Source organism: Loxodonta africana, chromosome 16 (genome assembly GCF_030014295.1).
Source record: "Loxodonta africana isolate mLoxAfr1 chromosome 16, mLoxAfr1.hap2, whole genome shotgun sequence".
NCBI classification, from domain to species: Eukaryota; Metazoa; Chordata; class Mammalia; order Proboscidea; family Elephantidae; genus Loxodonta; species Loxodonta africana.
In genome coordinates this window covers 82,031,797-82,059,515 of record NC_087357.1, presented here as the reverse complement: position 1 = coordinate 82,059,515, position 27,719 = coordinate 82,031,797, and the positions used below count along the sequence as shown (strand labels likewise).

At 43.9% G+C, this 27,719-nt stretch overlaps 2 protein-coding genes across 8 annotated transcripts in view; one reads left to right on the top strand and one right to left on the bottom strand.

Annotated features, from left to right (window-relative positions):
• Window positions 1–1,707, top strand: part of TIMM23 (translocase of inner mitochondrial membrane 23) — a 28,901-nt gene extending 27,194 nt beyond the window's left edge. For both annotated transcript variants that reach the window (XM_064269845.1, XM_064269846.1), the window contains exon 7: window positions 1,213–1,707. In XM_064269845.1, the coding sequence (XP_064125915.1) occupies window positions 1,213–1,328 (116 nt within the window). In that variant the 3' untranslated portion in view covers window positions 1,329–1,707. The remainder of the gene's footprint in view (window positions 1–1,212) is intronic.
• Window positions 1,122–27,112, bottom strand: NCOA4 (nuclear receptor coactivator 4). 6 transcript variants are annotated; one of them, XM_010589280.3, is made up of 11 exons: window positions 27,005–27,112; window positions 25,645–25,929; window positions 10,722–10,876; window positions 9,089–9,229; window positions 8,820–8,908; window positions 8,427–8,535; window positions 7,785–7,874; window positions 6,961–7,107; window positions 4,994–6,010; window positions 4,438–4,578; window positions 1,122–4,101 (listed from the first exon to the last, which is right to left on the bottom strand). In XM_010589280.3, exons 3-11 carry the CDS (start codon window positions 10,860–10,862, stop codon window positions 4,096–4,098), a joined length of 1,881 nt encoding a protein of 626 aa, XP_010587582.1. In that variant the 5' UTR covers window positions 10,863–10,876; window positions 25,645–25,929; window positions 27,005–27,112; the 3' UTR covers window positions 1,122–4,095. The 6 variants fall into 6 exon arrangements, with proteins under 6 accessions (XP_010587582.1, XP_064125912.1, XP_010587583.1 ...); XM_064269842.1 differs by having other exon boundaries at window positions 25,645–25,805; window positions 27,005–27,021; XM_010589281.3 differs by lacking the exon at window positions 25,645–25,929 and having other exon boundaries at window positions 27,005–27,110.
• Window positions 27,113–27,719: the final 607 nt, after the last annotated feature.

The following is a 27,719-nucleotide window of genomic DNA, read 5'->3' as shown; positions in this document are numbered from 1 at the left end:
TAGATACAAATTATTTCTGAAATTAAAAGTGAAAAAACAAGATCGTGCAAAGAGTTAGGAATAGGAGGAAGTGGAACATGTGGCTAGTTGTCTCCATGAGCAACTACCTCCTTTGCCATGAGACCAGCACTGCGTGGTGCCCAGCTACCATTACTGAACATTCTACAGAAGAATGCTGATCAAAGGGGGAAAACCACAGAATAGAATTTCAAATTCTCGTGGTATCCAGACTTCCTGGAGACACTGAGCCCGGATGAACACCAAAACTATTGCCCTGAGATAACGAGATAATCATTAAACGTTAAACCAAAAATACCCGTATGTCTTCTTTAAACCAAACGTTGTTGTTGGGTGCCGTTAGGGTGGTTGGTTCCCACTAGGAGACGATGAGTGATAGTAGAACTGTCCCATAGGGTTTTCTTGGTTGTAATCTTTACAGAGCAGATCACCAGGTCTTTCTCCCACAGAGCTGCTGGGTGGGTTTGAACTGCCAATCTTTCAGTTAGTAGCGGAGCACTTAACCATTACGCCACCAGGGGTCCTTAAACCAAACAATGGTTAAGTGAAAGGCCGGCAGTTCAAATCCACCAGCCACTCCACGGGAGAAATGACCTGGCAGTCTGCTTCTGAAAAGATGACAGCCTAGCCAACGCTGTGGGGCAGTTGGGCTCTGTACCTCAGGACGCTGGGAGCCAGACTTGAGTCCGCAGCAGCTAACAGCACAACAGGAGAGAATGTCTGCCTGGAGCATTGCGCTCTTTTAAAGAACTAAAAAAAAAAAACTAGAGGGGATCAAATTGACTCCAGCTTCCGGTAAGGTTAGATAGGAAGCTTGGGGGCAGTGGGTTTATGTTAATAGGGGAGGGGCAATTCAGAAAAGGAAGGTGAGAATGGTTGTGCGACTTGAATACGGTCACTTTTGCCGAATTATACATGTAGAAGTTGTTGGTATATGTTCTGCCATATACATTTTCAACAAAAAAAAAAGTGAATATGAAAATATAGAGTAATTAAACAACTGATTTTGGGAATTTGTTTCCTGGACTTCTAGTACAACTTTGTTTTATTTATTAAAGTGTGTTTGGGATGAAATATTTCTAAAGATGAATGGCATCTCTCGATTTTGACTTTGTTTAATCTTTTCGTGCTAGGATACTATGGAATACAAGGCTGTCTCATTTTTTTTTTTTCCTTTCTTTCTTTCTCTCCCAGGTGGTCTTCGGGGGGTAGCACGTGGTGGCCTAGCAGGACTAACACTGACCAGCCTCTACGCACTATATAACAACTGGGAGCACATGAAAGGCTCCTGGATCCAACAGTCACTCTGAAGACTTTGCCAACATGTGGATGGAGGACACTTAGTAGTCAGCCAAACCAATTTATAAGTCTGGAGGTGGTCTCTCTTCTACCTGCAGTTAGTTTAAAAAGTTGGAGATTGTTTTTGCTGTGATGAAGATCACTGATGGTTACCAGGACTGGCAGTCTAGCCATTTGTGAGTTGGAGCCAAACTTCTTTGAAGGCTCCCTGAGTAATATGGTTCTCTTCTCCTTTGGAGACCTTGCACACATTTCTCCTTGAACTGGAAAACCACTTACTCCCAGAATCCAGGTCATGTTTATCAGCAAGTTTGATTCAGTGATCCTAATGTTATCCTGTATTCCCAATAAAGGGTGAAAACAGAACCGGAGTCATAACTCCAACATAAATACAGTGGCTGTCTCCATTTATAAGCATTCCCTGGACCATTACTCTTGGCACTGTTTCTGTCCCAGCAGGTCTAAAACATGTTTTCATGTTTGTGTTGAAATGAAGGACTACTGGTGGCATTAAAAGGTAGGATAAGACTTTTCCCAAGGTTATTTCAGGTTAACCATTCTACAGTTAGAGTTGTGCGTTAGCATAAATCTAACAGTCGTGCTTAAATCTGCATGCATTAACTCATCTCCTTAATGGGGATAATTAGAAAAAGACAAAATAGATAAGAGCTAGAAGCTTCTCAAGGAAGCCTTGGGAAGGCTAAACAAAGGACAAATTACCTTCTCATCTAGAAAATGAAGTTAATCAGATATAACTGGACTGCAGGTTACACGTATACGTAATACTACACTGGTGGCTATTAGGACTGGAAAAAGCAAACTAGGACCTTTTGGATATATCTGGGAGGGGGAATCAGGCAGAAAGGCACTCAGCAATCAGCTGAAGTCCCCTATTTAAAGATATATACACACACCCATACATAGACGTGTGGTTTTAACATGTTTTATCTGCAACAGAACAGATTCAAAATTAAAAGGGATGGATGTAAAGAGTTTACAGGGAAAAAAGATTGAAAATTAAAGTTGTTAATGTGACTTATTTGCTAATTTAAGATTCATAAAATACATTTTATTTTAGTAAATATAAAAACAATTTGTATGTATTCAAGTCATTTCTCAGTTATGCTCCTAACCAAAGGTTATCGCATTTTTAAAATGTGCTAGCATGCTATGTGACAAGGTAGTTTTACAAATACACGCAACAACTATGGCTGTTAGGATTTTCATGGAGAGAGGTATTAAGATGCATCAGTGCAAGAGAATGTTTTACACGTTAGCACAGTAACTCATCTAAGTTTAGGAACACACAGCTGTGTTACACCTCAAAAAAGAAAACTCTACAAACTAGTTTCCTGCAACCTGTGATGTGGGATAGGCTCCTTAAGTTGTTTTTACCCCACACCTTTGTAACTCTAGCTCTAAATGGTATCTGGGGGACTAAACGGTGTCTGGGGACACATGAGGCTCTCTTCAGCTGTGGTCAAAGAACTCTAGTGAAGCCATGATACTGTGAAGTTTCCCCCAAGGGGCTTTTGAGTTGACCACATCACAACCTTTTTAACAAAAGTATTTCCAATAATACATAGGCAGTTAAGTGGCTTAACAGTTTAAAACCCTGGACAGAGGCCAAGACACCTCATTTTAGAGAACATGAAAACACTATAAATCCCATTTTTAAAGCACAGACATAACTTTAAGGATGATGAGGAAAACATCAATAGTTTTTATAAAGCTTCAGCAAACACCCCAAGGCACAAGTGTTCGAGACGACCTGTTCACTAAAATGTCACTGCATTGTACTCAGAGAGGTGCAGGTGTATGCTGGGCTTCCAGGGGGACAGTTCATTTATCCCTAGTTAAAAAGCACCAGGTGTCGAGTTCAGCTTCCATTCACACGGGACGCACCAATAATCTCTAGGGTAGTAAATGGCTCAAGCACAATATTTTCAACATGCTTTTGTCTTTTGCTCTTTGATTGGTCAGCACTGGGGCTCTTGCCTGCAGAATATTTTGAAAGAGGCTAGGACTACACTGAAGGTGGTCTTGAAACAATACAGAGCCCTTATAAAAGAGCTCACCAGATATTTTAATAACATTAAGAGATCAACAAAGAGTTTGCAATAGTTGAATTTCTTTCAAAAGGAGAATAAATATAGAATTAACATGTACGTTAAATGTGCTTTATAATTGTCAGAAATTGCCAAGATGATTAATACACATTTCAGTAAGGAAAAAAATCACTATGTTGGCAAGGTAAATTACTCATGGAAAATATTAATATATATTAATTAAACAGTAATCATTTCAGACCACTAATGGAAGAAAACTCATAGCAAAAGAAGCTTCTAAAGAAGAACAATCAAAAGGCTAGGAAAGTTTACTACCTTTAAACACATCAATACACTGTGATTACAGAAATCATTTTAAAACTACAGTGCTTTAATGTACTTCTATTAACAATCTAAGGAGCCACGGAGGCTTACGGAAAAGCCCTGTCCACCGTGATGCTGTGTTTCTAACGCAGGGCTGAATGAAGTCATACTTCTCTTAAGAAGGAATTGAACCTTCTCAGCATCAATTTAACAAACATCCTTTTTCTTTTACATGGTAACTTGTAATTTGATGATTTGTTTCTCTTCACTAGTTCAAACTGAGGCAGGAAAGGAACTAAGCTGACAGGTCAGATCCAGAAACAATGATTTGGCAAGGCGCGGTCACTCGGCTCATGGGTGTGCGGTGATCTGCAGAGAAGGTGCTCGACTCCCATTTTCCATTCCTTCACATCTGTAAAGAGAAGCCCACAGACAAAGTCACCTCGCTAGGATCAAACTGTACTTTTCCCACCTTGGCGCTTTGACTCCTTTCTCAATAAGCTACTAGAATTTCCTTGACAGCTGTGTTATCTTGAAAGGTCATTTTTTGAGTATGTCCGAGATTTTTCCAAAGTTGAAATACATGACATTTTTTATGATCCTCTCCCCTTTCTTTACTCTCACTGCCTAATATATGTAATATCAACAGGAATAGGGTTCAATGGACAAAGTATGAATTCTTATCTAAGATAAAATATTTACTTTGTAAGCAGCTAAAACCAGGAGCAGTCACACTGGTAGCCCATACCTGTAGAGGAGTTCGATACAACCACTTTTCCTTATCAACTTTAAGCTGCATACAGGCAAAGAGATCACAAACTGCTGGGAGGCCGTAACAGTCTGGCGGAAAGTTATGTTCCTCCTGTAGGGGTGAATTAAGTAAGACTTCCTGTAGGTAGACAAAAAGGGTGGGTTACTATATGGTAACTCGGAGGCATGAGACCGACTTCTCTCATCTTCCAAATAGTCTATAAAGAATAAATGTTGGCCATTCCAATAACTAAGAGCAAAGGTGACAATTGCTTCTTCCACTCCAAATCTTTTCCATAAATAACAGTAAAACAGGCTGGGTTTTCTCTTTCCCTGCCAGGATGGGGAATAGGGACCTGGAAAATATACAGAAATCTCAGACTGAATGATCATAAATTAACCACACTGGTAAATGTCAGTGTGCCCTCCATTCTGTTGCTAACGTAGCACCAAAACTAATACCTTAGCCACATTTAGCATTTAAATGTCTGAGATTAAGAGTCTAAGAATCTATCAAAAGTATTTCTAACAGTGCAATTTTGATATCTGCTCACCTGGGCCTTTTTTCGCAGTAACCACTTGTCTTCTCCAGAGGATGCCTGGCTGAGCTTTCCTGTGTTCTTTCCTGGCAAGACCCAGTCAGCTGTGTTGAAGGGACACCAGGAAGTGGCCGTGGGACTCACAAGCTTTTGTTTGCCAGCTTTGTCCTCGGTACTAGGCACCTCCCTGGGACTTCCTTCTTTGCGAGGTGGTCTTATGAGCCACTCGGACAAGGGGCTGTTCCTTATGACTTGAAAGGTATCAGCAACTCTGGAAGGAGCTGTGGCCTTTGGTGTCTTAGCTTCTCCTGCCGCCTCTTTTCTGGAAGGACAGAGCCACATAGTCAGTGACTCTCTAAGCTTCTCGAGCTCAGGTTTTGGATCCACAGGCATCCCGTTTTTATCTTTTCCTTCTTTCTTCAGAAGCCATGTACACAGAGCTTCCTTCTCACAATTTTCATCACACACACACTCTGAAAAGCTTGTGCAGGGCTCGTTGGCTCTGCATACCTCTTCTACTTTATAGGGTTCTTGATGGTTCTGGACAAGCCAATCCATGGTAACCATGCTGGGGGGGGATGGTGGTTTCTTAGCCTCCAGGTGGTCATTCAGGCACTTCAGATTGCTTAGGTTTTCAATCTCTACACCTTTGGGCTGGTTGCCCTGACAATTGGTACAGGAACTGGGCTTGACAAGCCAATCGCTCACATTATAGGACTCCTGGAAAACCTGGAACAAGAGCTTAAACTTCTCATTGGTTTCACAACTGCCATTCTCTGGCTTCTCCAGCTTTTGGGGTTTCTGGGGAGTCAGCAGCCAGTTGGAAAGGTCCACCTCATCTTGATCAAGAAGCTCCAGATCTCTGACCTTTTTAACATCAACGGAGGAAGAACTGGTAGAAGAACAGCTGTTAAACTTTTGGTAACTTGGTTTTTCAGGAACTTCTTGTTGCTGACTCTTGAGAAGCCAGTTTTCCAAGCCCTTGAGGTTACCCCAGACATTACTGAAGAAACTGCCGGCTCTGGGAGAAGTCTGCACGAGAAGTTCACAGTATTAGTTCACCAGAACAATGATGACTGCTTTTGGGATTCAATAGGAGTTTTGTTTTCATATTTACTGGATTGTTTGATGTTTCTAAATTTAAGTACACCAAGGCCAAGAGGCAAGAAACGAAAAAATATTTGTGGCGTATCTGATAGAAAACTGGTTGGTATCTCTTACATGATAAGCCTTTACAAATAAAGAAGACAAAAACGAATAAAGGGTATATCACACAATTCATCAGTGAAGGCTAATGAACATAAAAAATACTTAACCTCATTAGTAATCAAAGGAACTCAAAGGAAAAAAAACCTTATAAATGATCCCCCTGGTAAGAGAGGGTTCAGGAAGCAGCACCCTCAGTATTCTATGGGAAGAAACAAACTGATACCAACTGACTAGAAAACCAAATTGACATTATGTATCAAAAGTCTTAAAAGGCTCTGTAGAATTATAATTTAGGAATGCAATTTCTGGGAATTTATTCCTAAGGAACTAATCGATAATGTGCACAAATAAGCTACTGGGTGTTTAAGGAACCTCTGTTTATATCCAGAAATACTGGAAATTAAGTGAGAGCCAATCAGAAAAATATCATATACTATTAAAACTACTACAGAAGAAATTAAATGGCAGAGAAATACATTCATGATGTATTAGTGAAAAAAATCTTCCAAAACAGGACTTACAGAATAATTTTTTTCAAGTATATGTATGCATAAACAGAAATGTGATAGTGGGTCTCTGCATGGGGAGATTACGGTTTTGTATTTCTTTTATAGTTATTTTCTATGGAAGAGGCATCATTATTATAGGAAATAATTATTAAATGTTTCCAGACTAGAACTAAAAACTAAACAAAGACATATACTAGTAGTTACTAGGAACTAACCACATCTACTACTACATTTACCTTAGAAATAATACGTGCGAAAACATACCTGACTATTCTCTAAGGTCTGCTTTTGGGTGAGCCAGTCCTGGGGGTTGGTGCTGGGTACATACAGAGCCCGATGACCACTGGCAGGTTTGCTTCCAAGGAGCCATTCACTGAGAGGGACGGCTGTGGTGCCGGATGATGACTTCTGCTAATCACGTAATACTCTGTTACTAATAGGCAATGTCAATGGCAGTAGAAAGTTCACTAGGAAAGCAGGAAACCCAAGCTCTCTAATCTTGGCTTGACATTAACCCTGGGTGAGCCTCAATTTTCACAATTATAAAACAAGGAGTGTACTTGATCTCCAGAGTTCTTCTGAACTCTAAAAGTCTAGCATTCTGTATTCACACTGCCTTTAGAAGTCAGTCATCTCTATGAACTATAAAGAGAAGGATCCCCAAAGAGAACCAACACCAACTGATTGTTCCCTATGAACTATAACTAGAAACATGTTCTCTCAATCTACACCTACAAAATATTTCTATTTGACATTCAATTCCAAGAGAAGTATTTGATTCCATAAATTTAACTCATTACCACTGGTGGCTTTTTATAAATAGATGCTACCAAAAAAAGAAAAAAACATTGCCGTCGAGTCGATTCCGACTCAGCAACCCTACAGGACAGAGTAGAACTGCCCCGTAGAGTTTCCAAGGAGCACCTGGTGGATTCAAACTGCTGACCTTTTGGTTAGCAGCCATAGCACTTAACCACTACGCCACCAGGGTTTCCAAATAGATGCCAAGGAAAAGGGGGGCGGGGAGAGTTAGTCAAAAGAAATCTAAGCCAAGTAGTAACTCATTTAGCAGGAACAAACCATTTTACCTGCTCTGGCACTGGGATATAACCCCTCTTCTCCAAGAAGGGTCCAGTACTTGATGAATTAGCATGAGCCATCAGGTGCTCAGGAATTTGCTACAAAATTAAGGTGATTTAATCATGTTATTTTTGTTTCATACCAAAAAGTCAGATTTTAATTCCTAAATTTCAAAAGCATCATGCTAAGCATCACCACTTCACTAGAATATTCAACACACTAAACCCAGTGACCTACAAATCAGTCACCAAATCTCAGAAGTCACTCCTAAATAATGACCATCATATAAGAAATATTCACCAGAATTGGTAGTAAAACATTACTACTTTTAACAAGACCAAATGAAACAATTTTTGGTTCTCTATTAAAGACCATTCAAGCCACAAATTTAGTAAAACTATATCAAAAGTATTTAAAGAGAAACAGGAAAAATTTCAGAGACCATCAATGAGTACCACAGTGCAAGAACTACCAAACTCATGCTCTAACTATAGACTTAATCAGAACATAAAATTTCTGAAGTTTAACAAATTCTCAAGAAAATCACTATTCAGAGTAAAAATGTGGATTTTTTTTTTTTTTGAAGACCATCTCTCAGGCCATGGGCCTGAGAAGCGCCCCAGGAACCACCTGAGACCAACGTTACTCACCATGGTCTTGAGGGTCCCAAATGTGGTGATGGTCTGACGCAGTGCAGTTGTGTCTGCTTCAAAGAGCAGGACAGTTGAATCTTCTGGTTTAAGAGTCAAACTGCCCAGTCTGGGAAAAACATAAAACTTGGCTACTTTCCAGGAATATCTGCTTCGACTTCATCCAAAACAACAGCCAAATGGTTTTCAAATGATTATACTTATCCAAGAAACTATGGCTTAATCACTTATTGGCAGATATAATATTACATATATAAAGCAGCATGATCTTATCACAGTAACAGAGAATTCAATTTAAATCAACACATGTAACGAGCTCAAAAATGATTTTTTTTTCCTTAATATACCAAAGTCAAGGAGCCAAAAAGTCAAAACAAGCAGAAGTGTCTTTACCTCTCCAGGCACACAGAAACTTGATTGGCTAGATCTTTGTTTTGGGAGCACTCCAGCTGATGAATGAGACAACTGAACTGGCCCAATAACTATTAAAAAAAAAAAAAAAAATGAAACCATCAAGCCACTAAACGATACAAAAGCACCAGACGTAGCCAAGCTAACAAACTGCCCTTGAGATTCAACTCTGATCTATGTAACGCTCCCTTACAAGGACGGTGTCCTCCAGAGACCAGTTCAAACCAACCAGAGCCAGGCAGCCTCATTACCCAGTAGAGCTGCTGGGCTTGCTGCTGCAGGGTCTCCTCTTTCAGCTGATAGATGAGGTCGACTTGTTCATACAGCCACACCTCACGGCTTCGAAGGCATTCCAGGTGACGGCTTATGCAGCTGTGAATCTGAGCTTTGACCTAAGAAACACACAGGTGTTAGCCTCACTACTATTATAAGCCCGAGAATGGTATTTTTCCCACGGAACAGTGAGGTTCTTAAACGTTTGGGGATCACAAATCCTTCTGATAATCTGATGGCATCTATGGAGGATCTGCCAGGAAAACACATACACTAAAAATGTTCCTATAATTTCAGAGTTTAGTGTCCCAAAGCCTAGCCACAATCCCAACAAAGCCCCAAAGACCCCAGTTTAAGAACCGCAGCCAAAGAGGCATATACCTAAGCTCTAAAATTCTCCTTCAGTACCCTGCCTCTTAACAGGATCGAGTTTATTTTCGGTGCCCTAAAGTAACCAAGGCAAAAATATAAAAATGTGTCAAGAGATACTGATTTCCCCTCCCTCAGTTTTCCATATAATTTTAAAACCTACAGCTTTGCAAGTTTTCCAGTGGAGCAGACAGAGAATATTCTGCAGTTATATTTAAAAAGTCAGTATCTAACAGCTGGCCCTTATCTCTCTTCCCGCCCACGGAGGGAGCCGTCCTATGACACTGCGCCAACTGCGTAGAGACGCGCCACTACGTCCTGTCAATGACACATGATGACGGGAGTTTAAGTAGAAACTGTTTCTGAAAACAGTGATTCAAACGGGGGCTAAACATAAAAATCCCAAGACCTCCCCCGCAAAAAATTATAGCAGGTATAAATTATCCACGAAAATCCACATAAGAAATTATATTTTTTAAAACACATTTCTCTGTACAATAAAATTGTGCTTCAAAATGATCTAAAATTCAGTCTACCCCATCACCAACAGATTCTTATTGACGTAGATGCCATCAGGTCAATTCTGACTCATGGCGACCCCAAGTGTGCCGAGCAAAGCCGCTCCACAGGGTTTTCAAGGCTGTGACCTTTCAGAGTCAGATCACCAGGCCTGCCTTCCAAGGCGCCTCTGGGTGGGTTCAAACTGCCAACCTTCGGCTGTGCTGGTTAGTCGAGCACTTAACCATGCGCACCACCCAAGGACTCCAACAGATTACTATTAGGCTAATAGAACTAACATATTCCACTCTGGCTTGCCCTTACGAATAAAGTCATTTACAGTACCATGCCATTAAAACCATGACAACAAATGAAAAGATGCCTGGGGACGTGTGAAGTGCCAGCCTTTCAGCACCAAAAGGACAGAGCTGAGCAGTACAGCTCACTGGCTTAGTTATTTTTTATTGATGGCAGCACATGGCACAGGGACCACACAGAGGGGCAATCAAAAATGGATCCTGAACTGAATTTTCTAGACTGGTATCAAGTTTTCCAGACTCTTCTAACATCTGCCTTATTTCCCTTTGGGATCAAAGGCAGCAATATGTCAGGCCCTGACCAGGATTAAGCTCGCAGCAAGGCACAGGGTGAACCTGACTGGCAGTGGGAAGCCACACCCTCGGCCATGCTCTAATCAGCCCTGTGATGAGTCCAGACGAGGGAAGGGAAAAGCACACATCAGACCTCTCGAAGGTTATCTTTAATTTGCTGTTCAGCCCGGAGAACTCCACCAATAGCAAGCTCTAAGTCCCTTCGTGCTTCGCAACACCTCAAAAGGGGCTCTCGATTACTGGAGCAGCCACTCTGGTCCTGTGAAGTGCTCATTCTGCTCACTGTGCCTTCAAAAGGAAAACAAAATCAACAATCAAAATAACACTGTAATTACAACCAAGAATCACCTTTCAACCATCCCTCAAATAATTATTCCAGCCAGCTCCCAAGTACGAACTACTTAGTAAGCACTATACACTTAATAAATATTGCCCCCCAACTGCGTTCCCACTGCAAAATTCTAGGCTTCTACTTCAGTGACACTTCACAAGTAGACATGTATTTTTGAAAAAACACATTAATTTTCCAGAATCAATAGAGTAAAAGGTTAAGAGAACATGGGAGTATCAGTTTCTATGCGTAACACAGTCACATGGGGCACAGGTTGCTGTTTTGCAGATTTAGAGATGAGACTAAAAAGTCTGGGAGGATCCGTAATTACTTTAAAAATAAGCTGCCAACTGATAATTTGACACACAGACTTGAGAACACTGTTTAGATCTGGCTTTTGCCTAAATCTATTGGGAGTATAGGGTCGCTATATGGATTTTTTTTTTTAATTTAGGAAGAAGTCAGGGGTGCCTTCACAGCTAGGAGGCGCTCAATAATGTAAATCTGACGAAATACAGGATTCTGATGAGGATGATACAGAAAAAGGAGCTCTGGTGGCACAGTAAGTAAAGCACTCAGCTAACGCAAAGGTCAGCAGTTCGAACCCACCAGCCATTCTGTGGGAGAAAAGACACAGCAGTCTGCTTCCATTAAGATTACAGCCTTGGAAACCCTATGGGGCACTTCTACCCTGTCCTACAAGGTCATTATCAATCAGAACTGACTTGACAGCAATGGGCTTGGGTTTATATACAGAGAATTCTCTAATAAGCTCAGACTTATGAGAGGTAAGAAAGAGTAGTGGAAAGAAGAGCACATAACCAACGACATAATGATATGAGACTGGGACAGAAAAGTGTCAGAAAACCAATGAAGGCAATCTTGACAACGCTGGAAGGACAATTTGTGGTCTGTCCTGGATAGATGTAGAATCAGAGATGGGTTTCTAAATGCTTAGAAAAGGAAAACAGCAATCACTGTAGCCAACCATGGGTTCCCTAAACCCTGGGAAACCAAAGTTATTTCCTTTTTGGATAGTTTCACTAAACTGGCCAGTCAATGGAATGCTGCAGACATAATGTACCTGGACTGCAGGAAGACTTGTGGCAAGGTGGTATGTTATCTTTGAGGACAAGGTGAGTATAAACTAAACAGAAGTACAACTGGATCGAATCATAGGATTTTTTTCAAAAAGTACCCAAAGGTTAATGGACTGATGTCTAAAGTTTTTAGAGGCTTGTCTCTGTGTTACTCAGCTGTTTTCCATAATTACGTGGGTGAAAACAAAGAAGACATTAAAGTTGGGAGGTTAACATGGGACTGCCAAAATATTTACTTTCCATAACATAAATATTTAGATTCCAAAACGATCTCTACATAGCTGTTAAATCTAACAAAGTACAGATTTTTTTTTTTTTTGCAGTGGAATGGGGAGTACAAGGTGGAAAAGAATAAATTTTTTAAAGGAATGGAGAATTTTTTATTGAAAGTAAGCTCTATGTGAGTTAGCAGTATGCTGGGTCTGAGAAAAAAATAACTTACACCATTTGATGGTATTTAACAAAAGTGAGAAAAAAATAACTTGCACCATTTCATGGTATTTAACAAAAGTATAGCATCTGCCATGGACTAAGCTTGTTCCATGCTCATTAGAAACTAAATTTGAAGTTTATTTCTGAGGAACACTCTTTAGGTGAGGGCACTTAGAAGGGAAAAAGAGACCCCAAAACCACAAAAAACACCTCCAGGAAGAGGCTGGTTAGCCTAGATAAGTCTCTGGGAGGACATGATTACTATTCTCAAATACCCGGAGAACTGTAAGGTAGAAGAACAATTAGACTTGTTCAGAACTGTCCCAAAGGGGAAAAAAGGATTAATAGGGGGCATTTCAAGCAATATATGAAAGGACTTCCCCACAGTCCTGAAGGAAATCACCAGAGAAGCCAGGCAAGATCTACCCAGTGTTGAGTCCTCTAAGTGGCCAACTGCGAATGTGAGATAGTGTGGCTGGTTTGGCCCAGCTTTAGGGTCCAAGTGGCCAGCTGAAAGCAGGATGGGGACAATGCCATGTGAGCACCACCGTCAGAACAATGGGAAAAAGAAGCTACCTTTTGACCACCTCAGCAAAAGATTCCGATTCAGGAACTACAGAGTTCCCATATGAAACTTAAAGATTCAGGGAACTTCCCACTTCCCCTTGTTAATTTTGCTATCTCAGTCTGTTTCCACATAATGGTTTGGAAAAAGGAAGGGTTCCTTAGTCAGGCTTGATAGGAAATCCCTGTGGAAATGTGTTCTAATACTTGGGACACCAGCTGTCACTGTCTCCTACCTTCTCTTTCACCGTCAGCACTGTTTCAAGGACAGACATTAGTGCGCACCTGGTGCACACCGTGGGGAGTGTGGAAAAGAGCTGCATAAACCAGGTGAAATCCTGGCTCGGATCTGGAGAGCCAGTGGCTCAGATCCCTACCACACGGTGCTTAACTCGCAGTCAGTCAGTCAGTCACACAAAGCCTATTTAACTATCTTTTAAATGTATTAGCCAACCTTCAGCTGTGCCAGATGTCCTGCCCTCAGGTTCTCACCCTTTGTGAGGAATGCCACAAAGCCTGGCACAGTGTAAAACTTGTCAGTAAAACTAAGCTCAAATGTCACTCTGCAACGTCAAAAACTCCAGAGCTCTGGATCAGATAGGAGACAATTCAAATGCATCCAGCACTGACTGGATCCCTAAAGCCAGCCTCTCAGTTCAGTCACAAGGACTACATAAACCCTAATAAGAGTGGAACAGGGCAAAAGACCACAAATTGGATTTTCCTCTTATCAGCTATGGCCAGAACAGCAGGATGAGATTAACAAGTTACAAAACTGATCCTCCCCCCTCCCTCCCATCCCCACCCCCACACTTTTCAAATTCAGATGAATGTTATCCTTCGAAAGAGTCAACTTGCTGAAACACTTCCTGTAAGGACCTTTACGGGGGCCCATCTGTCAGCCACTGAAACGGCCTGTTTTGTTTCCTCATAACCAGTCCCAGGAGGCTTGTCCCTCTGCTGCCCTTGTCTCTGTCCCTCCTTCTCCTGGAGGGGTGGTCAAGGGGCGTCAGCCTTCACGACTCAAACCCGGAGAAAGGCTGTATGTGGCAAGGACCAGGGTGATCTTAAATCAAAATGAATTTAAGCCCTTATGAATCCCTGTGTAGCAAGGATTACAGATCACTCTGGCTGGGGTCTGACTAACTTGAGTTCCAGGCTGCACATGCAAGCTTGAGACCCAGGAGCTAGTTACTTTATCTCTCTGAGTCCCAATTACCTCTGGAAAAATGGAGACAATGGCAGCAGCTACAAATGGCTGCAGGGAAAAGTAAGACATTATCTCTCTATAGTCATTTAACCCTGCATGCTGCAAGCACTCCATGTTACTTTTTAACATTGCTATTATTGTGAGCAGGTTTAGCTGAGGGATGGAGACCTTAGGAACCTCCACCTTAGTGGTACACAAATCAGCACAGATGCTGGAAAATGTTTTAAGTGAGGAAACCCTGACTCAGGTAGTCAGAGCTATGACCTTGGACCACATGCACTTACTGAACCTAAGTTCCTAATTCGTGAGGATGGCAATATCCACCTGACAGATTTATGGGTAATGACCTGGTGCTTGTTTAAAAAATATTAACTCCTCATTTAGTCTTTCACTATACAACATAGCAAAAGGCAACTTTTTATAGCAAAAATACAACCTGTAATATATACCAAGTATGCACACTTCTGGAGCGGGGTGGCGCAGTGGTTAAGAGAACAGTTGCTAACCTGAAGGTCAGCAGTTCAAATTTACCAGTCTCTTCTTGGAAACCCTAAGGGCAGTTCTACTCTGTCCTATAGGGTCGGTATCAGTCTGAATCAACTTGATGGCAATGGGTTTTGTTTTGTTTAATGCACAATTTTGTCTGTTTTCTTGCCTGTAAAAAAGATTGGCTCAAATCAATTGTTAAGTCTAAAATTCAGATCAATGAAAGATGATTAAAAATGCCTTATCTTCACCTTTATTATCCCAACTCCTGCCCTACCACCTTCAAAAGGGGATCGCCTTCATTTTTATTTTTTGAGACAGAGTTAAAAATTTAAGTACCCTCTAAAATTTCTCTGCCTCTAGGATCCATGTTTTAAGTTTCAGAATGAAAAGAACAAGGGGGTGGGGGGAGACACACACAGAGACGCCTCTCAAACAAAGAACAGAACCTGGAGCTCTCCTCAGAGAGGAGGAGCGGAGCCCTACAAACTGTATGTGCTATACTTGCACACTCCTTTGCGCAAATCTAGTTACAAAGTCCAAAGATCATGGAAGAAGAGCTGAACTAACCACAAACGAAGCTGAGTCGTTATCTTACAGTTTAACAAAAAAACTTTCAAAGAGCTACAACCTCTTATGACCCACATAAGCCACAATTTAAAGCGGGGGGCGGGGGGATTGGCATCTATTTAGTATACCACCCTCATTTAATAGATGAAGACACACAGACCCAGAAACATTAAAGGTGACCCACCTAAACGCAGATTTGGGTCTAGAATGAAGGTTTCTAAGTCCTAGTCCTGGATTCGCTCCGCTACATTGAGCTTGTTCTTTCTCTAGTGTATTATCAACCATAAATTATTTTATTTCCCAACATGAGTTTAAAATTGACATTCCATTGGAATAACTTCCATCAGGTTTCTCAGTCTGTTTTCACAATCCTCTTAATAAATTATATCCACAATTTTTCAGATCCTTCTTGCCTGAATAATGTAGCAAAAATAAACAGTGCTCTGCATGACCTGATAGCCATAGGATAATCAAAACACTGACGAATACCAGGGCCAAGTACAAAGAAGCAAGAGCTCTGCATTCTAATCCCACATCTGTATCACAGCCACTGGTCCCTGTCTGTCCGAATGAAGGCTTAAACTACATCACCTCTAATTGCAACTTCCAACTCTCACCTTCCTTGCCACCTGCCCAGGGCCCCCCACCCAAAAACAAAAACAAAGATGTCTACTCTTATTTTCCTGGTGTCTGAATCACTGCTAGACAGTCAAGCCCCTAAAAAACAATACACAAGAAACTCATGGGTTCTGTGGATTACTGAATTCAAAATACTGCAAGTTTGTGTATCTTCCACTAGACATCCTATACTGTATAAACTTTCTGTTAAAAAGAAAATTAAACAATACTGTAATTGACATTTCACATTCAATTTTACCTTGATTTACTCTTTACTTCACTGCTCTTGTTAATTAAAAATTGTTTTTGATCTCATAATTCGTCAACACAAAAATTACATATATCTTACCCTATTCTCAAACGAAAAAAAAAAAAAAACTGCTGCCGTTGAGTCAATTCCGACTCATAGCGACCCTATAGGACAGACTAGAACCGCCCCCTAAGGTTTCCAAGGGGCGGCTGGCGGATTCCAACCGCCGACCTTATGGTTAGCAGATGAGCTCGTAACCACTGCGCCACCAGGGCTCCACCCTATCCCCGGCCCACTTTAAATGCTTTATAGTCATCTCTGAAATCCAGGCTACAGCTCTCCATTTTTTTTAAGTATGTAAATAAACGTTAATGTCTAAAAAGAACTAAACAAAATAATTACAAATTGACCAGAGCATATTTTAAGGTTACAGCACTTCAGAGCCTACTCAGCTCCGGTGTGTCCACCTTTAAACAGTAAAACTTGCGGAAGCCAGAACCTGTATAAGATGGAAACCTGTCAGAGAAGGAAAACGCAAATATTTTCCACTATAACGAGTGCTAGAAAGTCCTAAGGCTGCACCCTATAAAAGGCGGAGAACCTGTGAGACCCAGAAAAACCCTGCGAGCTCCGGCTCTCCCAGGTGCACTGCACATACAACGGACTCCTGAGTCCCAGGAATCCCAGGACATCAACTTCCCGAAGCTGTAACTAACTGGCCGCTGGCCACGGAATTTCACCATCTAATGACACGTAAGGCTTTTCTACTTCAAAAGCTCCCGCGGGTCACGCCGCCTTCCAGGCTTCCCAGAGACACGGTGGTCCGGGAGCCCGGCGGCCGCACGAGGCCTCGGCCCGTCCTCTCCGGAAGCCGCAGCCGTCCGCCCCGTCGGGGCCCCGAGCTGGCGGCCCGCCGGCGGCGCACCCTTTCCGGCCCGGCGCCGCGCTCCCGCGGCGGCCCCGGGCGCCCGACCGACCTACCGCGCAGGGCAGGTCCCCAGCTGGCGGACGGGACGGCGAGCAGGCGGCCGCTTCAGGCCGCCTCGGGCGGGAGGAGCGCCGAGCCCCGAGCCCCGCCCCGCCTGCCCCGGCGGCCCCGCCCCGGCGCACGGGAGCGCGCGCGTCGAACACGCACGGGAGCGCGCACGTCAGCGCCGCGAACCCCACCAGCGACGGCTCCGCCCAGGCCGCACCTCCCGGCCGCTGCGCTTCCGGCCTCCGACGGCTCCAACGCCCCCCGGGCACGAGGACCCAGCGGGGGCCCGTCCTGCCCGGGGGCCACTGTGAGCAGCTCCCTGGGCAGCGCCCCGACACCTGCCTGCGGCTCCCACCTGGCCGCTCCGGTGAAGGCAGCTCCCGGGCTGGGAGGAGCGAGACCACATGGATGGATGGGCACAAAACCTGGCTCTGCCGCTTCTGTTCTGTGTAACCTTAGGCAGGTCACTTAACCTCTGTGCCTCAGTTTTCCCATCTGTAAAATGGAGACGATAAAAAATGGGCCCACTCAGTGAGGATTATGTGAATTAGTACACGTAGAATGTTTAGGACAGTGCGTACCCAGTAGAAACCCCAGTGCCGTCGAGTCGATTTCGTAAGTACCACCTGTCTGATAATTACCATTCTCATAGTACTTCTAGTCTGATGCCCCTTTCTCCTGAGAGAAACAATCCTGTAGAGACTGAATATCCAATCAGGCCAGAAGATGAAATCTAGACAGCACTGTCATTCCTTTCAGTTTTTTTAATGTAAAATTCTTGCTCTTGTCTATGCATATGAAGTTATTTTCGTAAATAAGAGTAAAGCCAAACTACATGCAAAAAGCAAAGAACACTAAGGGCCATCATCCTCAATTATACAAAGATAGAAGTAAAACTAGACATACCTCTCAATGATGAAGTTAAAAACGTATGGCCCTTTCAGAGACAGGGAGGATAAGTACAGTATGAAGTATGTAACCGCTGTCAATGAACTCTACATGTAAAAATTGTCAAATGAGTGTTCTGTCATGTATATTTTCACCAAAAATAAAATATACAAAAAAGTTTATGGTCCTTTGTACTTTATGTCAATGGCTGGAAGAAATTTTTAGTCTATTGAAACATAATTGAGGTCAAGAACTTTTCAATTATTTTATGGGCCCCTACAAAATGGTCACAATATAAAGACAGCAGAAAACGCAGGCTTATCACCTACTTAATGATCTCTATTCCCTCTCCAAAAGACATTAACCAATGCCCCAGCAACTAATTGCTCCAGCTACTCCCCATCACCTACTTAATGATCTCTATTCCCTCTCTAAAAGACATTAATTAACCCCAGCAACTAATTGCTCCAGCTACTCCCCACTTAAATCCTTACAGAGTTACACAGTTACCAAGAGTCCCTTGTGTTTGCTCTCCAGTGTATTCCAGCTTTGTTACTATGATGACATAATACTTCTTGTGTTCCCATCCAGTCAATTCCAGCTCATAGACATCACAGCATCTATGACAGAGTAGAAGTGCCCCACAGGGCTTCCTGGGCACAGGGCTTCCTGGGCTGTAAATCTTTTTTTTTTTTAATTGTACTTTATATGGTTTACAGAGCAAACAAGTTTCTAAACAATTAATATACATATTTTGTGACATTGGTTGTCAACCCCATGACATGTCAACACTCTCCCCTTCTTGACCTTGGGTTCCCTGTGACCAGTTTTTCATTCCCCCCTGCCTTCTAGGCCTGGCCCCCGGGCTGGTGTGCCCCTTTAGTCTCGTTTTATGGGCCTGTCTAATCTTTGGCTGAAGGGTGAACCTCAGGAGTGACTTCATTACTGAGCTAGAAGGGCGTCCAGGGGCCATAATCTCAGGGTTTCTCTAGTCTCTATCAGACCAGTAAGTCTGGTTGGTTTTTTTTTTCTTTTCTTTTCGTGAGTTAGAATTTTGTTCTACATTTTTCTCCAGCTCTGTCTGGGACTCTCTATTGTGATCCCTGTGGTGGTAGCCAGGCACCATCTAGGTGCGCTGGACTCAACCTGGTGGAGGCTGTGGTAGCTGTGGTCAGTTACTCCTTTGGACTAATCTTTCCCTTGTGTCTTCGGCTTCCTTCTTTTCCCCTTGCTCCAGATGGGGTGACACCATTGGAGTATCTTTGACAGACACTTACAAGCTTTAAAGACCCCAGAAGCTACTCACCAAGGTAAAGTAGAACATTTTCTTTATAAACTATGTTACGCCAATTGAGCTAGATGTTCCCCGAGACCATGGTCCCCACAGTAATTCGGTCCCTCAGGGAGTTGGAATGTGTCTATGGAGCTTCTAGAAACCCTGACGGTGTGGTGGTTAAGTGCTACAGCTGCTAACCAAGAGGTCGGCAGTTTGAATCCACCAGATGCTCCTTGGAAACTATAGGGCAGTTCTACTCTGTCCTATAGGGTCGCTATAAGTCAGAATCAACTCAACGGCAACGGGTTTGGTTTTTTGGTTTATGGAGCTTCCATGACCTTACTGTGGACAAGTTGTGCTGGCTTCCCCAGTATTGTGTGCTGTATTACCTTCACCAAAGTTACCACTTGTCTATTGTCTATTTAGTGTTTTTCCTTCCCACCTCTTCCCACCCTCGTAACCATCAAAGATTGCTTCTTTTTGTCTGTAAACCTTATCATGAGTTTTTACAGTAGTGGTCTAACACAATGTTTGTCCTTTAGAGATTGACTTATTTCACTCAGCATGTTCTCCAGCTTCATCCATGTTGTGAAATACTTTGCAGATTCATCATTGTTCTTTATTGTTGTGTAGTACTCCACTGTGTGTATGTACCACAGTTTATCCATTCGACGGTTTATGGGCATCTAGGGTTGTTTCCATTTTTTGCTATTGTGAACAATGCTACAATGAACATGGGTGTGCATATGTCTATTCACGTGATGGCTCTTATTTCTCTAGGGTATATTCCTAAGAGTAGGATTGCTGGACAGTATGGTATTTCTGTTTGTAACTTTTTAAGGAAGTGCCATATCCTTTTCCAAAATGGTTGTACCATTTTGCATTCCCACCAGCAGTGTGTAAGAGTTCCAATCTCCCCACAGCCTCTCCAACGTTTATTATTTTCTGTTTTTTTTTTATTCATGCCTAGCCTGTAAATCTTTACAGGAGCAGATTGCCAGGTCTTTTCTCCCACAGAGCAGCTGGTGGGTTTGAACCTCGTATCTTTTGGTTAACAGCCAAGGGCTTAACCAATGTACCACTGGGGCTCCCAGCAATTAAATACTACATAAACATAAAAAGACTGGGGAGAAAAAAAAATCATAAAATTCTGGAATTCTGCACTCTGACCACTTTGCAAGTCCCTCTGACTTCACTGTTGTTAACTGCTGTCCAGTCCCTCTTGACTCATGGCAACCCTATGTGTGGAATACAGAGGTGACTCTGTATTCCACAGGGTTTTCAAGGTGTGACCTTTGGATTTTCAGGCCTGCCTTCCCAGTGCCTCTGGATGGGTTCAGGCCACCAATGCTCGGCTGGTAATCAAGCGCTCAACCGTCTGCACCACCTGGGGACTTCTCTGACACCATTAAGCTGGATTATTCGCCCTAATGTCTAAAAATGTTTAGGTTCTAAAGGGGGAAAACTCATAACGGATTTTACCTCAGTTCTGCTTCAAGAATTCCTACACTGTCTCAAAACGATAGAACCATCCATCCTACTAGATCACCTCATCATCGAAAGAGGACATGAACTCTAATTCTCCAGTCTCCCCACCACCTACAGGCCTTATAAAGACAGTAGGCCTCTACTCCCTGGCTTCAGCCCGACTCTCCTGTCTCTCTCTCCCCAGCGCAGCCACCACGCCCCTGGTCTGCTGGACAGCTGTTCCACGCAGTCCTGGCTGGATCACTCGTCCAGCCTCAGCTCTCCCAGCTCTCTCTGCCAGCAGTGCCAGTCCCTTCCCTACTTTTAGGAGGACGCTCGAGTCACCACCACTATAAAGCCTTTCCTGATCAAGGAGCCCAATCCTCCACAGAGTTGGCAGCTGCCTCTTCTCTGCCCAGTAACCTGTACAGGTTTCCAGCACGACACCTGGCACACATGCTGCCCTCACTCCTTCCTGCCTGTCTCCTTAGCCTGGGAGCTCCCTGCGAGAATGGCCGTGTCTTGTTTGACTTTGTAGACTAATTTGAACAGACAACCTGGCATTCGGAATCCATTCCCCTTCTGTGTGTGCTACGGAATCATCGTGAAGAGAAGGGCATTCGTGGAGTCGTGCAATGCTGTGGCACTAACCCTATCAGAAGCTTAGGACATGTTTGCTAAACGGACGGATGAGTAAGTGGTAAGTGAGTGCTCAAGCTCAGACTAGCCGCAGGAAGTATGGTGCAGACACTCATCTTGAGGTCTCACTAAGGCCTGCATTAACTCAGGGAGGTTTTTCAAAGGAGATAAGAGTTTTCTAGCCCAACCTACTTTTAGTTTTCCTTCCAACAAGACAAAACTTACAAGGGTATTGCCACTGAGAGTGTTTTCTTTGATCCCAAGCCTGCCAAAGCTTCGCTCCAAGATTCACAAGCACCACAGGTTTGTGAGGTAAAGGAGAACCATTAATGTCTTTACAGCCAACTTTGTACAACTACCACCTCATCCACAGGGGATATGTTCCCAGACCTGTGGAGGCCTGAAACCAAGGGTAGTAATGAACGCTTTATACACTATGTTTTGTCCTATATACATACCTATGATAAAATTTAATTTATAAGGTAGGCACAGTAATAGATTAACAACAATAACAATATACTGTAATAAAAGTTATGTGAATGATGGAGGAGAAGAGGGTGAAATTTCATCATGCTAATAATCATTTAACATTTCCAACTATGGTTGGGTACCTGAAACCTGGGAAAGTGAAACCGCAGATAAGAGGCGGCCACTGTGGTTTCTTCTCAGACTTTGCAGCACCACAGAAATCCCAACTGACACCAACAGTTTTGGGGGGGCTTTCAGAACTAGGGCGGTGTCCTCTCTCCAGCTTTTTACCATAATATAGGATAGGAAAACATGTGACTTACCACCAGAGGAATAACACCATTTCATCCCAGATTTTATACGGTAAACACCTTATGGTTTTCCCCACAGAAGTAAACAAGTGATAAAGTATGTTCCCTCCTCTAAAGCCTGGGGGACTACAAGTAATGCCAAACCAAAACACCTGTGATTATGTTCTTACAAAATCTATAATTGTCTCAGTATTAAAAGACTTCAACTTCTTATGACTAAACTGACAATTCAAACAAGAAACTGTTAGCCTATTTTGTCAGTTATTCACTCCCTTCACTGAATTGTCACATTTGTAAAGCACTCAAGGCAGTGCTGAATAAGAGGAATATTAAGCCTCAAAAGTGCCCCAAACACAATCCTGGCCCCAAAGAGGAATATAACACAGCCAAGCAAAATTAAGGATGATGACTTGAGATAAGAATGGCTAAAAGAGCAGAATGGATAATTCATGTCAGAAGTAAAAGGAGCACCCTCAAAATAATTATTTTGTTCACCTGCCAGTAAATCTAATTCAGAGAGTATTTATGACACGCAAGGCTTTGAGCTATTGTAGGGTTGAAGGTAGGAAGAAAGGCCTGGCAATCTACTTCTGAGAATCAGCCAAGGAAAACCCTATGGATCACAATGGTTTGATCTGCAGCCAATCATGGGGATGGCACAGGACTGGCCGTGTTTTGTTCTGTTGTGCACGGGTCACCACAAATCAAGGACCAATTCAACGGCAGCTGACAACAACAGGGTTGAAGATAAACTAATAAATTATGACTGCAGTGTTCTGATTTAACAATCAAAAAAGAGATACAGAGAAGGAACATATGGCAGCTCCTCTGACAGTATATAGACACTATCAAAGCTGTTCACCAGAGCAAAAGTGGTCAACTCCACCCCAGCTCCAACCAAGTTAGGCCCAGTCATTGTACCTCTCCACCACATTGCTCACGTGATTCCATGCTGACTGCAATGTCTTTAAATGTACCTATAATGACTTTTTTTTTTTTATAATGACTTTGAGCATTGTGCTCTTTTAAGATCTATCTATATGGGATCAAACTGACAATAGCAATTCGAATGACTGAACAGGAAACTCAGTGAGTTTAAGTTAATGGGGGAGGAACAGCTCCTAAAAGGGGGATGAGAATGGTTACACGACTGGAAGAATGTAATCAATGTCACTGAACTGTACATGTACAAACAAACTGTTGAATTGGCCTATGTTCTGCTGTATATATTCTCAGCAACAATGAAAATAAAATATAAAAAACATGAAAATAAATGTACCTATAATGAAAACAAAGACAAAATGAAAACCCTGGACAAAAATGTTAAAAGAGCTAGAAAGGAGCAAGAAGATGACTATGCCACCAACATCTACAGCTGCCCTTCTGAAAAAGAAGTTTACCCGTGTGCACAGCGGTCAACAGGCCCCCTAACTAGTCAGTTTAGACTTGCCTAGTGCAACCTCACTGGCATGGAAAGAGGAACTGACTTCACTGCTGACTTCAGTAATGCTTCAGAGAATGCTCTCTGAACCAGGGGCACAGTCCACTGTATATCTTGAATAGTGATGTCTTCATTCTCTGAGGTTGGGTGTATTTTTTTGGAAACTGTCCAAGATTAACATATGTAAAGCACTTAGAATAATGCCTGTGACACAGGAAAAGCAATGGTTAAGCACTCCACTAGGTTGGCTGTTCGAATCCACCCAGTGGCTCTGAGGGAGAAAGAGCTGATTATGGGCTTCTGTAAAGATTACAGCGAAGATAACCCCATGGGCAGTTCTACTGTCTAAGACTTGGGGTCGCCATGAGTCAGGATTGACTCAACAGCACCTAACAACAATACAAAAAAAAAAAAAAAAACCCAAACCCAGTGCCGTCAATCCCCATACAACAGTACAAGTATTACCTATTTTTATTATTTTTAGTCAGAATATGGAGTGTGACAAGACATTTACACAGCTCATCCATTTAATAAGCCACCATCATCTCTCCCCTAGATTCCTGCACAAACCTCATGACTGCAGCCCACTCCTCCCCTCTTTTTCTCTTCAATCCAGCCATAACGGCCTCCCTGCTGCTCCTCCAGGACATCAAGGATGCTTCTGCCCAGGGTCCTTTCGCTCTCCTCCAGATACCCTTCACAGCCCCCTTCTTCACTTCCATCAGGTGTCTGCTCAAAGGTTATCTTTTCAGTGAGGCTTTTATGAACATCCTCCATACAATAACCATTCCTTCCTCCACCACCCCATCAATGTGCTTTATTTTTCTCCATATTACTTCATAATATTACATGTAGAAACTGTTTATTTTCTGACTCCCCTTCAGAAAACATACTAGAAGTTAGTTCCGTAAGTGCAGCGACTCTGTAGTATTCAGAGTTGTATAGTAGGTGGTCAAAAAGTATTTATTGACTGAATAAATTCAATAAATAATTACTTCTAGTCCCCTAAATGGCAGAACTATTTTTACACATTATCTCATTTAGTCTTCACAAACCTTAAAGTATTATCACCATTTTAAAAGGAGGCTTAGAAAGGTTAAATGTATTACCTACAAGCTTCCAAGAAGAGCCAAGATGTAATCTAAAGTCTGAGTCTAAGGTCCACAGCCACACAATTAATGTTGAAGAGATTGGGTATTAAGATTTTATGTATTCACTGAACAAATATTTATTGTCCCAAGTGACACACACTGTGAGATCATAGTCCCTGAGGAACAATGGTAATCTTGCCACCTAGAGGAAGATTTGTGCTACTGATTCACCAAAAATACAAATTCTTTGGAATAAGAGTTAAAAAGTCCATCAGCACTGAACAAGAGGCTCTCAAATGCGGGGGGATCCACGTCAGAATACCACGTAGAGCTCTATGAAACTCCTGCACAGGCTGCTGGGATGCCCGCGCAGCTGTTTTGGCGTTTGGTGCTGTCACGCAGGCTCTGACTCACAGCAGCCACACGTGACAGAACACAGCTGTCCCACAGGGCTTTCCAGGCTGGAGTCCGCACCGCAGCAGATCACTAGGCCTTTCTCAGAGCCGCTGGGGAGGTTCCAACCTCACCACCCTTCAGTTATCAGCTGAGCTCTTAACCACTGCGCCACCAGGGCCCACAGTGATCTAATAAGATGGCAGAAGCACTGTGTAATTTGAAAAAAAGAAAACCTCTCAGGTAATTCTAAAATACAATACCCCCGTCCCACCTTGGAGAATCACATTTTCCTTTCCTCACATAGCTCAATGTGCTTTTCCACTTTTGAAATACCTGTGTGCCCTAATGTAACTGGAGAGGTTTACTTAAACACAAACTATCATAAAACTTTAAACCCGTAGGATTTTGCCTAGAGACCCAAGGACAAAGGTTCCATGGAGGAGACGGAAGGAGAAGTAAAATGTAAGGAACATCGCTGTGCCAGGCTTTACACACATTCTCTCATTTACTTTACAAATCTGCAGAAGAGCAAATCAGCCTACCTGCAAACTAAGTAACCAAGGTCTAAGTCAAGGCAGTAAGTCAATCTTCCTCCAAAGAACATGCACTTTGCGAATAAATCCTCCTCCAGGGATCTCCCGCTGCAGCATCTGGGTCAGTCTGAGGGAAGGGACTGATGTTCTTCAAAGTTCACAATGTCACACTAGGGCCCCGGAGCAAAATGTAGGAAGTAACTCAAGAGTCGCTACAACCATATTCCCAAATCGTCAGGGGGTAGCGGAAAGCCAGGGCTAGCCAAAGGCACTTACACCGCGATGAACTTCACCCTGATTAGAAAGGACACAAAACGGTGTGGTGGAAAATGCCCTGCCCTTGGGGTCGGACGGAAACCCTGGTGACGTAGTGGTTAAATGCTAGGGCTGCTAACCAAAAGGTCAGCAGTTCGAAACTGCCAGGCGCTCCTTGGAAACTCTACGGAGCAGTTCTACTCTGTCCTATGGGGTCGCTGAGTCGGAATCCACTCGAGGGCACTGGGTTTGGTTTGGGTTTTGGCTGGGGTCAGACAGACTCCAACACTCTGACTTCAAGACATTCTTGATAAATCATCCCGTTTACATTCACACGGCGCTTAAGACTGCTCCGTTCTATGATTATCGTTGTCCCACCACGAGAATTTAGTCCCTTAAGGATTAGGACTTTGTTCTTTGTTTTTTTTTTATCTCAATACAGCTAACACCTTGAACACATTTAAAAAAAAAAAAAAACCCCAGCTGCCGTGGGTTCGATTCCGACTTACAGAGACCCTACAGGTACAGCAGAACTGCCCCATAGGGTTTCCACGGAGCGCTCGGTGGATTCCAACTGCGGACCACAGTCGTTGGGGGAGCGAGTCTGGCCCCTGTCACCTCCCGCTCGGGGCGGCCGCCGCCTTAAAGGCCACGGGACCGGCCGCCGGGTCGGCCACACGGAGGGCCGGGGAAACACGAGCTTCTGCCGGGCCGGGCCGGGCGGGCGGAGGGGGCCCCAGGGCCGGGCGGGGCTGTCTCACCGGGACCGGGCCGGACCGGACCGGGCGGAGGAGGCCCCAGGGCCGGGCGGGGCTGTCACACCGGGACCGGGCCGGACCGGACCGGGCGGAGGGGGCCCCAGGGCCGGGCGGGGCTGTCACACCGGGACCGGGCCGGACCGGACCGGGCGGAGGAGGCCCCAGGGCCGGGCGGGGCTGTCACACCGGGACCGGGACCGGGCCTGGCGGGCGGACGGAGCCCGAGCGCCGGGCGCGGAGAGGGGAGGCCAGGCCCCGGCCAGGAGGGCAGGCGGTCACAGCGCCCCCCGCCCCGACCGGCCCGCGGCAGGAGAGCCCGAGGACGTGCCCGCCCCGCCGGCCGCTCGCGCTCTTACCGCTCGGAGCGTCGTCCCGGAGAAGCGACCGGCCCTGAAGTGAACAGAAACTGCCCGACACACGCCAAGGGCCCACGGCGGAGCTCTCGCGAGAACGCAACCTTCCTCCCACGCCCTTCGCCGCGAGGCTGACGGTATCGCGAGATCGCTGCGCAGGTCGGCCGAAGGCCCTCGACCACCCTCTAGAGGGCGCAGGGCGCCGGGGCGCTCCCCCCGGGCCGGGACACTAGCCTTTCACCCTTCGCGAATAAATTAAGTGAAATTAAATGAGTGTGTATCGAAAGCAAACTCTACGCCGAGAACTCTCTTAAGTGATTCTTTCACCAAATGATCTCCCGAGGCACATATTCTTTGGCCTCAAATTACAGATGCAAAATTAAATGTCAGAGCCCAGATTGCAGGTGACGTGATTCTAACGTCAGAGGATACGCGGGTTTGCACTGTATCACCCCACGCAGTTCTCCACACGCAGTACCCCCTTCCTGCCCCTCCTTGCGCTTCTCCCCAGTGTGGGATTATGCGCATTTAAATTTTGTTTATTTATTTGTGACCACATGTTAAATGGGATTCTCTCAGTTTTGACTAAGACCCCCAATACGCAGTGGCAACTGCCCCCCAAATTTCCCAGCAAGGCAAAGGACCATCAAAATAGGATTTGCAGAGGAGATGATCATGATAGGGCTTTATGAACCTACAAGGGTGACTCCTACAAAGG